We start from the raw sequence: 13390 nt of genomic DNA, 5'->3' as shown, positions 1-13390 counted from the left end.
TAGAAGGCTAAATTCCAGTTGATATGGTGCCAAATTTTAGTTTAATTTCAAAATTCACAGTACTTCCCAGAAATAGGCAGGTCCTGAGGTTCCAGAGAATGGAGTGAATTCGTTCCTGGTGTTTTCACCTGGAAGCATGCACGGGCGATCACAGAATCAAAGGGCTGTGGACTGGTATCAACAATGCAGGCTGTTGTCCTTCTACTTCGAGCTGAGACTTTTTAAATACAGGGTCAGGCAAATGCAGGCTTACAGTTGTGAGTACGCAAAACACACAATTTATTTGTATTACAACTGTAAACCTACTTTTGCCCACCCGTTTATGCGCCTCAGTATGTACAAATATGTGCAGACACGGATATATACATACTTTTTGATGAAAGAATTACAGCAATATATGTGAACCATTTTTGCCAAATGGATTCTATTTGGTTAATACATAATGTTCTTTCCATCAGTCTATCTAAGTCCAGACCAACTATGCAGATAGGATGCCCATCCGGAGGAACGGGAAGCATTTTCTTCCTCACCTTTGGGGAGTTAAAAAAAAAAAAAAAAAGTATTAATCTTCTGAATAGTATACTTTGATGTTATGAATCTTTCTGTTCTTTAACTTTCAGTATTTTTGTCTTTCTCTATTAGATAATTCCAAAATAAAGTTTCCAGCACCATTAAATATTATTGAAAATAAGAACTTTTTACATTCTTTTAAAACAGAAGCCTTTACATAACTCAGAACCTAAAACCAATAGGTTTATAGTAAACCTCAAAACTAAACCAAAACAGCCCAGCCAGGCTTGGCTCAGCGGTTGAGCGTCGACCTAGGATCCAGGCGATCTGGGTTTGATTCCTGGTCAGGGCACATGCCTGAGTTGCAGGCTCGCAACCGATCAATGACTCTCTCATCACTGACGTTTCTATCCCTCTCTGTCCCTCTCCCTTCATCTCTCTGAAATCAATAAAGATATATTTTTAAAAAAACACAAACAAACCCAAAGAAACTGTTTTCTAATCATTTAAAAATCAGGCTTATTGAAGTATAATTTACTTAGTCAAATCCAACTTTTTAAAAAAATATATCTTTATTGATTTCAGAGAGAGGAAGGGAGAGGGAGACAGAAAGAGAGAGAAACATCAATGATGAGAAGGTCGCCCGGCGGGGCGTGGCTTAGCGGTTGAGCGTTGACCTGGGATGCAGGTGATCGGGGTTCGATTCCCGGTCAGGGCACATGCCCGGGTTGCGGGCTCGATCAACGACTCTCTCACCATTGATGTTTCTCTCTCTCTCTCTCCCTCTCCCTTCCTCTCTCTGAGGTCAATAAAGATATATTAAAAAAAAAAAAAAAATGATGAGAAGGTCATCACTGATCAGCTGCCTCCTGCACGCCCCCAACTGGGGATGGAGCCCGCAACCTGGGCATGTGCCCTGACCGGGAATCAAACCCCAATTGCCTGGATCCCAGGTCGACGCTCAACCGCTGAGCCACGCCCGGCCGGGCTGCACAGGTTTTTTATTTAAAAATTTGAGAACTAATTCACGTATCATAAAATTCACCCTTTTAGGGCTTATAATTCAGTGGTTTTTAATATGTTGATGAGGTTTGTGTGTTTCTTTGTGTAGACACAGGTTTTCATTTCTTTTGGATAAATACCTTGGAAGGGGACTGTTGTACAGTGAAGATATGTTTAACTTATAAAAAAATGCTACACTTTTCCAAGGTGGTTGTATCATTTTGTATTGCATGTGCTAATTTCCCTTTTTATCTTTTTTATTATCAACACAAATTAAAGTTCAGAAAAATTCTGGGCTTCCATGAAAATTTCAGAAAGTATCTCCTTTATTAATATGATTTGTGTATTAATATGTGTAATTTAGAAGTTTCACAACCTTAGAAAAAAGTGGGCATTCTTTTCATTACATGTCCTGTCCCTCTCCCCTCCCCTCCCCAGAGGCAACCATTATTACATTTAGCTATACCCTTCTAGACACCTGTGTTTTCAGACATGTATGTACAGTTGGGTCTCATTCAGAGAAGCATTTTCAAAATTTTAAATGGAGAAACTTTCAACAGTTACATACAAAATTCATTTCTTTTTCTGTTCATTGCCTGGTTTTATCTATGTGTTAGCTATGAACTGCGACATAACAAATTACCACAAACTTATCATCTTAAAACACATTTATTATCTCAGTTTCTGTGAGGCAGGAGGCCAGGAATGGCTTAGCTGGGTCCTCTGTCTCAAGGTCTCTCAAAAATCTACAATCAAGGCATCTGCCAGGGTCAAGGTCTCACATGAAGGGACAACGGAGAAGGCCCTGCTTCAAACTCCCAGCAGATGGCAGAGTTCAGTTCCTTAAGAGCTGCTGGAATGGTGGCCTTGGTTCCTTGCCACATGGGCCTCTCCAATATGACAGCTTTGTCAATAAGGTGTGTAAGTGGAGAAGGCAGAGTCCGCTAGCAAGACAGAAGTCACAGTCTCTTGCAACCTACATGACATCCTCCCACCTTTGCTGTATTCTACTGGCTACAAACAAGCCACTAGGCAGTCTACTGGCCATTCAACAAGAGAGGATTAAATAAAGGCAGACACACGGAGGAGGGATGAAGGGGGCAGGAAGCCTTGTAGTCTGTCTTCCACAATCTGCAAGAAGAGCTTCTAGAAAGCTGGAGGAGGGGATATCCTTTATTTAGGAATAAACAACTGGGCACTGACTGCTTTCTCCGATCAGAGGAGGAGGTGGTTTGCTCCCAGGAACAGTGAGAGCTAGGTGACTGTAAACATTTCCCTAACAAAATGCAGAGACTGTTGTGTGTTTATCTGGAATAAATGATATACTCTGAGTATAAGTCTTGTGACACAATAAAACTTAAGCTGTGTTCTCAGATCTGGCAGGACTCTGCTCTACGCAGTCACTGTTCTGGCAGCTATCCATCTCCTTAAGTAAATGATAACGAGAGAAAAGCCATGCGAGGTACAGTACGTTTGTCCTTGCCCTGAGCAACTGTTCTCTCCTGAAAAGGGTCTATACCCTCCGCAAATCCAATCGGGCACTTACCTTAAGTGTCAGGATGAATTCTCTTCCTGCCAGTCTGAAGATGACCCCAAAAGGGTATGATAGCCCTGGCCCGTGTGGCTCAGTTGGTTGGAGCATCAAACCTGTGCACTGAGAGGTCCCGGGTTCGATTCCCAGTCAGGGCACATGCCCGGGTTGCAGGTTTGATCCTTGGTTAGGGCGCATGTGGAGGCAACTGGTGGGTTTCTCTCTCTCTCCTTCCTCTCTCTCTCAAATCAAGAAAAACATATTCTCGAGTGAAATTTTTAAAACAAAAGCTTATGACAGTCTTTGCATTTTTTCCCATTGCATTTGCTGGCTTTTTTCCTCTTTATGTCTACAGTGTTAGACGTTGGTATGTATGTAACAATATACAGCTCTGTAAGTTATAACCTAGTTGGGGAGTGAAGACGTACAGAGCAACTTTTAGCTCTTGCTTGAGCAGCAGAGCTGAGATTCCAGTTTTGCACAGGGAAGTACTATATAATTAACACATCTGGGGAGCAAAGGTGATTTATCACAAGTTGTATCTCAAGTACAATCTGTGAGCGGTGCTGGGATCTAGGAAGCAGGGAGCAGGGTGAGTTAACATTTACACTGCAAGTAGAGCAACAATGCTTTTCTCAGCAGTGTCTTCTTCATGTCACTTGTGTTGGGACTAATGTGGCACTTTATGTTGTTACATAGATATGTAACAGGCAGCAACTAGCAGCTCATAACACTTGCTTGGGGTGCAAGTTGGGCCCTTAGTGGGTGTTTATTATAAGAATTTTAATGTCGCTTGCCAGAGTTGGATAACCTCATTCCCTAAGCTAATGTTTCTCAAACATCTGCAACCCAAACCTATAAAAAACCCCACATTTTATATCAGAAGTTGATACATCAGACAGATAACCAACATCCATACATACACCTGGAGTATTTCAAGAAACAATTCTTACTCTTCCTAGATTCAATGGATTCTGATGTTTGTTTGTTTTAATTTAAATCCTCACCTAAGGATACGTTTATTGATTTCAGAGAGAGGAAGGGAGGGTGAGAGTGAGAAACATCGATAAACAAAATTTAAAAATTATAATTTTAAGTCATAGTGTTATGAAAAAGATTTTAAGTACACACACAAAGTCTCAACCACAAGGCAACATGTAGTGTAAGTTATAAACCAAGCTTTAAGACCTGGCTTCACCTACCTTGAGCAATTGCAGCAAGTTTCCCCTTTTCCTCAGGGCTGAGCTGCAACATCGTGTCTATGACAGGAAGAAGCCTCTCTCTTTCACTCCCTGGTTTCAGGAAAATGAACTGCAGCAAGACATTCTTCAAGTACTCCAGGTTAGCTACAGACTTCTCTCGCTCTTGATTTCTTTCCAATCTTCTAATTTCACTTTTGAGAAGCTGGTATTAGAGAAATGACTTAAAAGTGGGTTTTAGGAGCTTCTGGTTAAACATGGCAGACTAAACACATACATTTTTCTTCTCTTTCCCCTGAAATGCCCCCAAAATGACAATAAAGGAGAGTCTAGGCGAGGAGAAAAGTGTCGAGAGAAATATCAAGAAATTCGCAGAAGGTAGGAAAGATGAAGTGCCAGTGACTCAATCCAGCTGCTGACCAAGTACCACAGACAAGAGGACGGAATGGATCCCACAGAAACAGGATCTCCTGTCTGAGGAGTACAGGTTACCATGGAAACTGGGGATAAACACTGAGGACTGTGTAAAGTCTACATAGGTTGGTACCATGATGCTCCCTCCACCTTCTACCCTCTATAGGAACTAAGCCAGTGGGCTCAGGGCTCTGGGCTGCCAAACACACTGTAAGGAATGCAAGCCAGAGTCTAAAAGCAGGAGCTGAGGTGAACATTTGTATCTACCACTAATCCCTTTCCCTGCCCTGCTCCCAGAACCCCAGGCAGTTGCGATGTACACAGCAAAATCATATTGACATGATGAACAGCACTTAACCAAAACAAAGTTGAGTTTAGGATAGTGAAAATTCTGGAATGTAAGACAATCTAAAATACTAACAGGAAAAGGGAGTAAAGGATATGAGGAAGATGGTAGGACATTAGTCTTAGAGGAAGATTTCTGGATTAAAACAAAAATATATATATTGTTTTACTTCATCATTTTATAGGTTAGTCTACGAAAGTTAGCCAATTCTGTCCTAAAACTTAGGGTCATTTTTAAAAAGTGACAATAAGCACGGCCGGGTGTGGCTCAGTGGTTGAGTGTCGACCTGGGATCCAGGTGATTGGGGTTCGATTCCCAGTGAGGGCACATGCCCAGGTTGCGGTCTAGGCAGCCCAATCAATGACTCTCTCATCATTGATGTTTCTCTCTCTCTCTCTCCCTCTCCTTTCCTCTCTCTGAAATCAATAAAGATATATAAAAAAATAAAAATAAAAACAGAAAACTAAAAAGTGACAATAAGGTCTAAGAAATCATGTGAGAATGTATACTTGAGGAAATAAAATATTTAAATAGTCACTTAGGTTCACGGGGCTAGTTAGTGATTTGTCAGATGTGATAGTTTTGACTGTGTGGGAAAATGTTTTTTATAGAGTTGCATACCAAAGTATTTAGTGATGGGATGTCATAACATAGTTAATGTACTGTAAATAACTGCATAACTCAGCATTAAAAAAGTTATTTTGACAAGGACTACTGGGGGTCTGCATGGTACAGGGCAGAAGCATGTGCTTCTCAGAAAGCCAGGAGTCTGAATTTTGCTCCACCATTTATCAGCTTTAGTTACTCTCTCCAGTGATTTTGTTAGATAGGACAAGGTCTCAAGGTCTGCGTGGTTCTTACTAAATGCTATTCCTGCTAAATGTTAAAATGTAGCACAGTATTTTGCAGACCAGCTGTAAACAGGATGAGCTTAACAGGAGCCCGACCTGCTAAGTGTGGCCAAGTGCAAAGGAGAAATCAACATGTAACTGACTGAGCAGTGAGCGGCAGCCTTGGCCACGCCTCCCTTGGGGATGTAAAACTGGACGTGTGTGTCGTCTCCTTTACTCGTTGCAGGTAAGTGAAACTACCTTACCTGCAACCACTTGTTTTTTTGAATAGAGCACCCTAAGCAGCAAACTTCTTGAGTTTGGCAACAATGACAAGGATTAAATACAATAATATATGTAAAACCCAGGGCCTGGCTCATGAGCACCACTCAGTCAGTAGTGTGACTATATTTGGAGAGTCGATACAGCATTGAGCCAGGGTGGAGATATCTCATTTTCGTAACCCTCAACTGCTCCACAATCTACCTTGTTCCTACATGTTTCTGGTGTCTTTAAGGAGAAAAAACTTCTTACGCTATTTTGCCATCTGTGAAATGTAGTTTAGTGCCGTATACATCAGCAGAATGATCTGAGTAAGAAACGCTCCATGGTTTATCTCTCAAATTTAAGGACCTATACCTATTTGAGTTTTACTTAAGGATATGTGGAATAATGACTTGTGAACATCTAGTTTCTAAATCTATTATGGTTTCTTAGAAAAAGTAGGAATTAAAATAGTATCTATGTAATAGATATAAAGGCAATTAATATTTCTTGAGTTCAGGAATGTAATGCCATTAGGAATCAAGATGTTATGGATACACCTGATAAGTGAACTTTTAAACTTAGATAAGTGTGTGTAGAGGGTCAAGAAACCCAAGTTGGCGCATTTTCTTGTTAGCAGGTTTCAGGCCTTACCTTAATTTGCTCCATGAGGATTGCATTGGTTGCCTCCGTTTCCCGAAGCAGGCCGTTTAAGTGATCGGCACTTTTGGTGGTGGAATTGAGCTTTTGCATCAGTTCTTCTTTGGTAAGCTCAGCATGCCACAAAGGAGGCTCTGTAAGATGTTGTTCCAATAATTAATTTTCAAAATCAAGATTACAGATGGAGATTCTAAATAAGAAAAGTATCTTAGTACAGATATTTTGCCCTGAAATATTACATAGGTCCGCTCTCTTTCCCATTTCTCTAGACTTCATAACACAATTAGAAAGTTACCTGTTGAATATAACACAAGTAAGAAATCTCTATTGTAAAACATATATTCTAATTGAATATAAGCTCTATGAGCCCCAGTTCTGCAATGTGTTAGGCTTTTGTTTATAAATCGTTTTATTAGTTTTATCATTTAACCTCCTCAATCTATCAATGTTCCAAGAGCTTGTGTCCTTTTACTTATAAATGAAAAAAGTATTAACATTTACTGCACTCGTATCATGGACTCTCATAAGAATTTTATATGAGGTGGAGTAGTATCATTATTCACATTTTACAGATGATGAAACAAGCTCAGAGTCAATAAGTAGTTCTGGCAAAACCACAAAGCCAAGTCTGATTCTGGTGTCTACTGCCACTCCTATAGTGACGCCTCCATCTCACCACCATTCACTTCCCTTGAAGGAACTGTGACTGAAGTTTCCGCCCACATCATAATCAGTGACTGTGGATACAGAGTCTTTACTACTCCAGATCCTGAAACTTCAGAAAGATGACAGATTCCCCCTGAATTGTGAATATTAGTTAGTATTCATTATAGGTAAGAATAAAATACACCAAAACTTCACTATATTTAAGAAGGCCCATTTAGCACTACTACTTTATAAGAAGAATAAAATTGTTTCTTAGAATGGTGAGAGAATATTTATCATGTTTTCTAGTACCTCTATAGAACTTCCAACCATCTATTTCTGGCTCAAGCCTAGGCAGAATTTTAATTTAAAATTTTTTTTCCTTCCTTCATCCTGCAGGGAAGTTTTCCATTTGAAAAAGGTGGAATACTGAAAGGAGTTTTACTGGAGTACATAAAAAAAGCACTTATAATTTAGAGTAATATTAATAAGACAGGACTGTTGAATTAAATAAGAAAAACATACTTAAACAGAGAAACATACCAAGTTTAGTTTCAGGAGAATTAAGAAGCTGCTCTAAAGACTGTGTATGAGTGCCAGAGGAAGATACAGACTCCGTATCAGTCGTCTCCATTCCTTCTCCCTCCTCCCGGGTTACACTATGCATGTCCAGAAGGGGGAGGTCTGTGTTTCTCCTTTCTCGAAGGTTCTTCACAGGTTGGTGGAAAGAAGCTGGGCCTATGAATTTTTTTTAAAAAGGGGAAGTGAGAGAGTGTTTAAAATTGATAACTTCAGCATTAACACAGAAACACAATAAAATTAAAGTGATTAGATGATATGGTAAGGAATTTGAATAAATAGAAGAAAAAAGGAAATGATGTATAAAAAATAATTTCTAAAGTAGTCCCAAAAATTTAGTTACTGAACTTTTAACCACTTAAGTAATTTCAGCAGACACTATAAATTAATTGCTACCAGCTAGATAAGATAAACTATTAGATAACACAAAGCTCATAATATAGAGAGCTCAATATTGGTAAAATTCTACAACTAGATTCCAGCTCTTTTTGAGGATTAGGTATTTCAGAGAGCGGCATCCTTTCTGACACAGTGCACTGGCTGACATCTGCTCAGCAGATGGTCGTTGATCACTGCCCTATACCTTCACCTCTACTGAGATTCCTACCATCATCTGCTCACATCTTCAGTGTTCAGACAAGAACCTTAGAATCCAGGGCAGGGAACTAATCAGCACTAGTTCATGGGCAAAGCTTTCCTGCTTGCTGGTAATGAACACTTGCATGGAAATGTACAGTTGGTAAGACATTTTCAAACATATTATTTTATGAATCCCAAGAAACCGGAAGTTCAGAAAAAGTAAATGACTTTGCCTAGGGTCTCATAGTTGGGTCAGGGATCAGACTTTAACCCAGGTCTTTTAACTTCAAATTTCATTTATTTTCCATTCCATGAAGTTACCTCCCATTTTCTTTCAAACATTAGCCTTCTGGCAACATTTGTTGAGGCATTTTCCTGGATTTCTGTTATTTTCCTAACTGCTTATTCTGCTGCTGATTCCTAGATTACAATCTTTTGTGCAACCAGTGTTTCCCCAGCTGATTACTTCCTGTGCTGATTATTGGCATATGTTAAATTTTCTTAAAGCTGGTTTCTGACCCTGCCCAGTGACTTATAACTGACAAAGCCCTGGTGATATTTTCCCATGGGAAACATTGTTAAGTATAAAGCTGATACTTAATACTAAAATGTAGCCTCATCTGGGCTGACAGATTTCCATCTCTTCCAGAAAACAGAATGGATGAGACTGGGTGTGGTTGAACTAAAACTCCAACTAATGAGAAATTCGAAAGGGAAGAGCTGTACTGGCCAAGCAATCCTACAAGTTCAGTGCTGCTTCGGTGTTTCCAAGCCTCTTGCTCTCTTAATATTTCTAATTTAAAAGTATATATATTTTGATGACTCTGTAACAGTGAAGAACACCAAATAGATCTAGTGAATACTGGAAACTGGACACATGTGAGATTGACACAGTATGTTTGAGTCAGAAAAAGGAAATACTCTCTTGCAAGGAGGCTGACAAATACATGAACATCAGTATTCTCAGGTTACACAGGCTGGTTTCATTACAATCAAGAATGGTTCCAGTGGTTCAAATACCTTCTCAGTGAGCAAATCTAAAATTCATTAATCACAGAATCAACACTGGTTATCACCTAGTTAATTTTCTATTTTCTTAGACATTTGTGAAAAATATATCTGAGTGACATAAATACATGAGAACATGAACAACCATCACTTCCATGTGCCCATACATACTTTTTGTGGTTGGTTCACTCTTAAGCTGGAAAAGCTGAGTTTCCACCTTGGAGAGCTGCTCTTGCAAAGTCTCCACTGTCTTTCTGTGCTCTTCCTGCAAATGTCTCACTTGATCTCGGAAGCTGTTGCGAAGGACCTCATTCTGGGATGTCAGGTGACTCATAGTCTGTGCATGTTCAGACTTCAGCATCATGTTCTCTGATTGTATGGAACATAACCTGAAGGGTGAGAGGTACTTAATTCATACAAGATCTTTCAACTTAAGATGCTGACTCAGCCTTTCTTAACTGAGTCGTGCAAGAGAATTAGCCCTGAGATATAAATGAACTTCTCTCCTATGCATCTATAAGTGACTAGCTGTGTAACAACCTAGGGAGGAACGACACTGGCTGTCATCTAGTTGAAATCCTACTGTGTTCCATAGTTCAGATGAGGAAACTTGGTTGAGAAACTTCCTTCAGTTTATCAGAAAACAGCACTATATTTAGAACATAAAAAATTATACTTTTAATTAGTGCACTTTGGGTTATCTTATGTGGTAGCTCATATAAATACAGGATTAATATATCGTTTTTCTATTTCCCTGAAAACACAAAAAAAGAACACTATCTTTTGATTCATGAAGAAAGCCTTAAAGATCCCCTTTTGAGCAAATTAACACACTTCGAAATACAGATTTAGCTTACTATAGTTGCTGCTGAGTTTCACTGTACTTTGGAACTACTCAGCTCCCCTACTAAAATGCAGACATCTAGCTCTCTTCCCTGAGCCACTGAATCAGAATCTCCGAAGGTGGTCCTATAAATCGTCTACTTTTAGCGCTTTTCCATGTGATTTTTACCTAGTCAGCCTGGTACTAGCAAGGGACCTACCATTTGGAAATTACTATTTTTAATGGCTCAGTTGTAGTTTTGATGTTCTATGTTTGGCTTTCGTAAAACAAAACATTTTCTTTTTACACAAGGTATCCACAGGTACATTACCATAAAAACTCAAACAATACAAAAGCAGTTCTAGGAAACAGTCAAAGCCCTCTTTTATTCACTTCTTACCCTTGCAGTGTAAAACCCCAACTCCAGGGGTAAAAGTCATTAACAGTGTAGCATGTAGCTTTCCAAGATCTAGTTTGTATGTGCTACACATATGGCCATCACATAAGGTTTTAAAACAAGATTTAGTGGCTAAAGGGAGACATATGCAATAAAACTATCATGCTTCAGAAAAGGTATTTTTTAAATCCTTACTTGAGGATATGTTTTTATTGATTTTAGAGAGAAAAGAAGGAGAGGGATACAGAGAAACATCAATGTGAGAGGGAAACATTGATCGGTTGCTTACCATATGCACCCCAACTGGCAATCAAACCCATAACCTGGTATGTGCCCTGACCCGGAACCAAACCTGAGACCCTTTGGTGAATGAGATGATGCTCCAACCATCTAAACCACATCAGCTAGGCCCAGAAAAGGTATCTTAATTGCCAAATTCATATCAATTAATGAGTTTAGAGAATGCTAGTAAATAATGCTACCCCTGAAACCTGTGTTTTTCCTGCAAGCATTTTGTTCAATATCTACCAAGTAAAGGAAGAACCATTAGCTATCACAACAATTTTCTAAGGAAGATAAAAGCTACATTTTAGAGCTAGGTAAGGCTTCTAGTTTTCAGTGACACTTCTTAATTTACCTATTTGAGAGAGCTGGAAGCTTAAACCCCCACCTGGAACTAGAACTGTGATGATGCAAGTTCACTGTTCTGTCCCAGCTGTTACTGGGGTGTTTTTATTAGCTGGGTCCTCTGGGCAATGCAGGTATTAGCTGGTCACCCTATTAATTTCTCTGCAGACATTTAAAAAATCTCACAGGAAAGTATGAATTTTAAAATGTTTATAAAGAAAAGGCTATTTCTTTATACTAGGGCAGACAGCAACAATATAATTAGTTGCTGGTTTTGAAAATTTTTACTTATTGATTTTGAGAGAGAAACGGAGGGAGGGAGGGAGGGAGGGAGGGAGGGAGAGAGAAACATCAGTTTGGTTCCACTTATTTATGCATCCATTGGTTGCCTCTTGTATGTGCCCTGACCAGGGATCGAACCCACAACCTTGGTGTACCAGGTAGACCTATAACCAACTGAACTACCTGGCTAGGGCAACAATATCACTAGTTTTTAATATTTTGGGGGAAGACTACTATAGATATCTCAAAATGCTATGAACACTGTCCAGAACTCAGAAGAGTAATCGGCACATAGTAGGTATTCAAAAAATATTTACGGAATGACTGAATTACTTCAGAGGCATCACTTGCACTTTATCTGTGTTAGCAATAACTTTCCTAGAGCAAAGAATAAGTGTTGGAAATTTCTGATGTAAACATCAAGGATAAGCTAATCTCATGGTAAATCCTGGTGATAGTTAGAAAATTGATAGATCTTTCCTGAAACTTTTGATTTCTGAAATTAACATACATAAATCACAGTTAAAAGATGTATGTTAATTTCAGAAATAAAAAGCCAAGAAAATTAAGTCCTTTCACTTTTAAGATTAGCATAAGATTGGGCATGTAGTATGTACCTGACATATATAAAGTATCCTTACATCTTTAATGAAAGATGCTCAATGAAGAATTCTTTTCCTCCATCTAAGATACAACTAATATTACCACCCAATTCCTTTATGACAGGAATTCAAAGTTCCTTGTTCCCAATAATCTATTTAGTCTACCAATAACACTAAAGTCTATTTAGACTGATTAATAAAAGTGTAACAAGTTGAAGACAGAGCTGCAAAGGTAGGCTGCATATTTTTTGCAGTTAGCAGCTGTCTGCATCTTTTCCACTAAAGAGAAGGAAAAAAATGCTTGTAATATGATCCATGGTTAGGAATGTAGTGTTGTTTTTTAAAAGAAACATTCTGGCCATGAAGGCCATAGGAAAAACAGAGTATTGGATAAGTACTCTGTCTTTAAAAAGCTAAGTACAAAATAATCAAAAGGGAGAGTTTTAAGGCAGAAAACGCAGTTACCACGTCTTTAGAAATATCTATTTCTTATTTTCAATTTGTATTTATCCCAAGGAGCAACAGATGAGGAGTTCCAATCAAGAAATACTTTGCTGCCCGGTACAAACACTTAGCACAGTTAGCAATCGTACTTTTCCCGGAGTTCTGCCTCCTTGGCCACGGTTTCCTGCAGCATCTTGTTGTGCCTTTCTAGCAGAGTGTCGTGTTCAGACTGTAATGTTTGAAGTTCAGACACATTGATCTGTAAGTTATTTTGGGTATCTTGTAATTTGATCTTCAGTTGGTCAACCAGCACTTCCAAGTGTTCTCTAAAACAGAAAGAAACAGTTTAAAATTTTTTTGAAAGAGGTGAACATGATTTTGTGGTTTCCAATAAATTTTACTTTTAATCTTTCAGTGTCATACTCCTGCTATTACAATGGATGATTCTAAAGTAAATATAATAATCAGAAGAATTCAGAGACTAGGATTCAATATAATGCAAAAGACATTATAGTCAGATTTTAGATCTCAGGCACTACAGATCTACAAAAAGTCTTTGAACTTAAAAGTTTCATACTCAAATGGAGCAGACCATTAAAAGGCATCAAAATAACCTATTTTATGTCGTAAGACTATGCTATTAATTTA

At 38.8% G+C, this 13390-nt stretch overlaps 1 protein-coding gene across 1 annotated transcript in view; it reads right to left on the bottom strand.

Moving 5' to 3' along the window:
- Positions 1 to 301: 301 nt before the first annotated feature.
- The window catches only part of GCC2 (GRIP and coiled-coil domain containing 2), a 67743-nt gene continuing 54654 nt past the window's right edge, over positions 302 to 13390 (bottom strand). Inside the window, exons 17-22 of the mRNA XM_016201848.2 lie at positions 12892 to 13068; positions 9739 to 9956; positions 7945 to 8139; positions 6751 to 6890; positions 4246 to 4447; positions 302 to 530 (exon numbers count right to left, since the gene is read on the bottom strand). Of these exons, the coding sequence (XP_016057334.2) occupies positions 460 to 530; positions 4246 to 4447; positions 6751 to 6890; positions 7945 to 8139; positions 9739 to 9956; positions 12892 to 13068 (1003 nt within the window). The 3' untranslated portion in view covers positions 302 to 459. The remainder of the gene's footprint in view (positions 531 to 4245; positions 4448 to 6750; positions 6891 to 7944; positions 8140 to 9738; positions 9957 to 12891; positions 13069 to 13390) is intronic.

Source organism: Miniopterus natalensis, chromosome 9, assembly GCF_054644295.1.
Source record: "Miniopterus natalensis isolate mMinNat1 chromosome 9, mMinNat1.hap1, whole genome shotgun sequence".
Classification (NCBI taxonomy): Eukaryota; Metazoa; Chordata; class Mammalia; order Chiroptera; family Miniopteridae; genus Miniopterus; species Miniopterus natalensis.
Note: the sequence above shows the minus strand (reverse complement) of the source record. Positions and strands in the feature narration are given on the sequence as shown.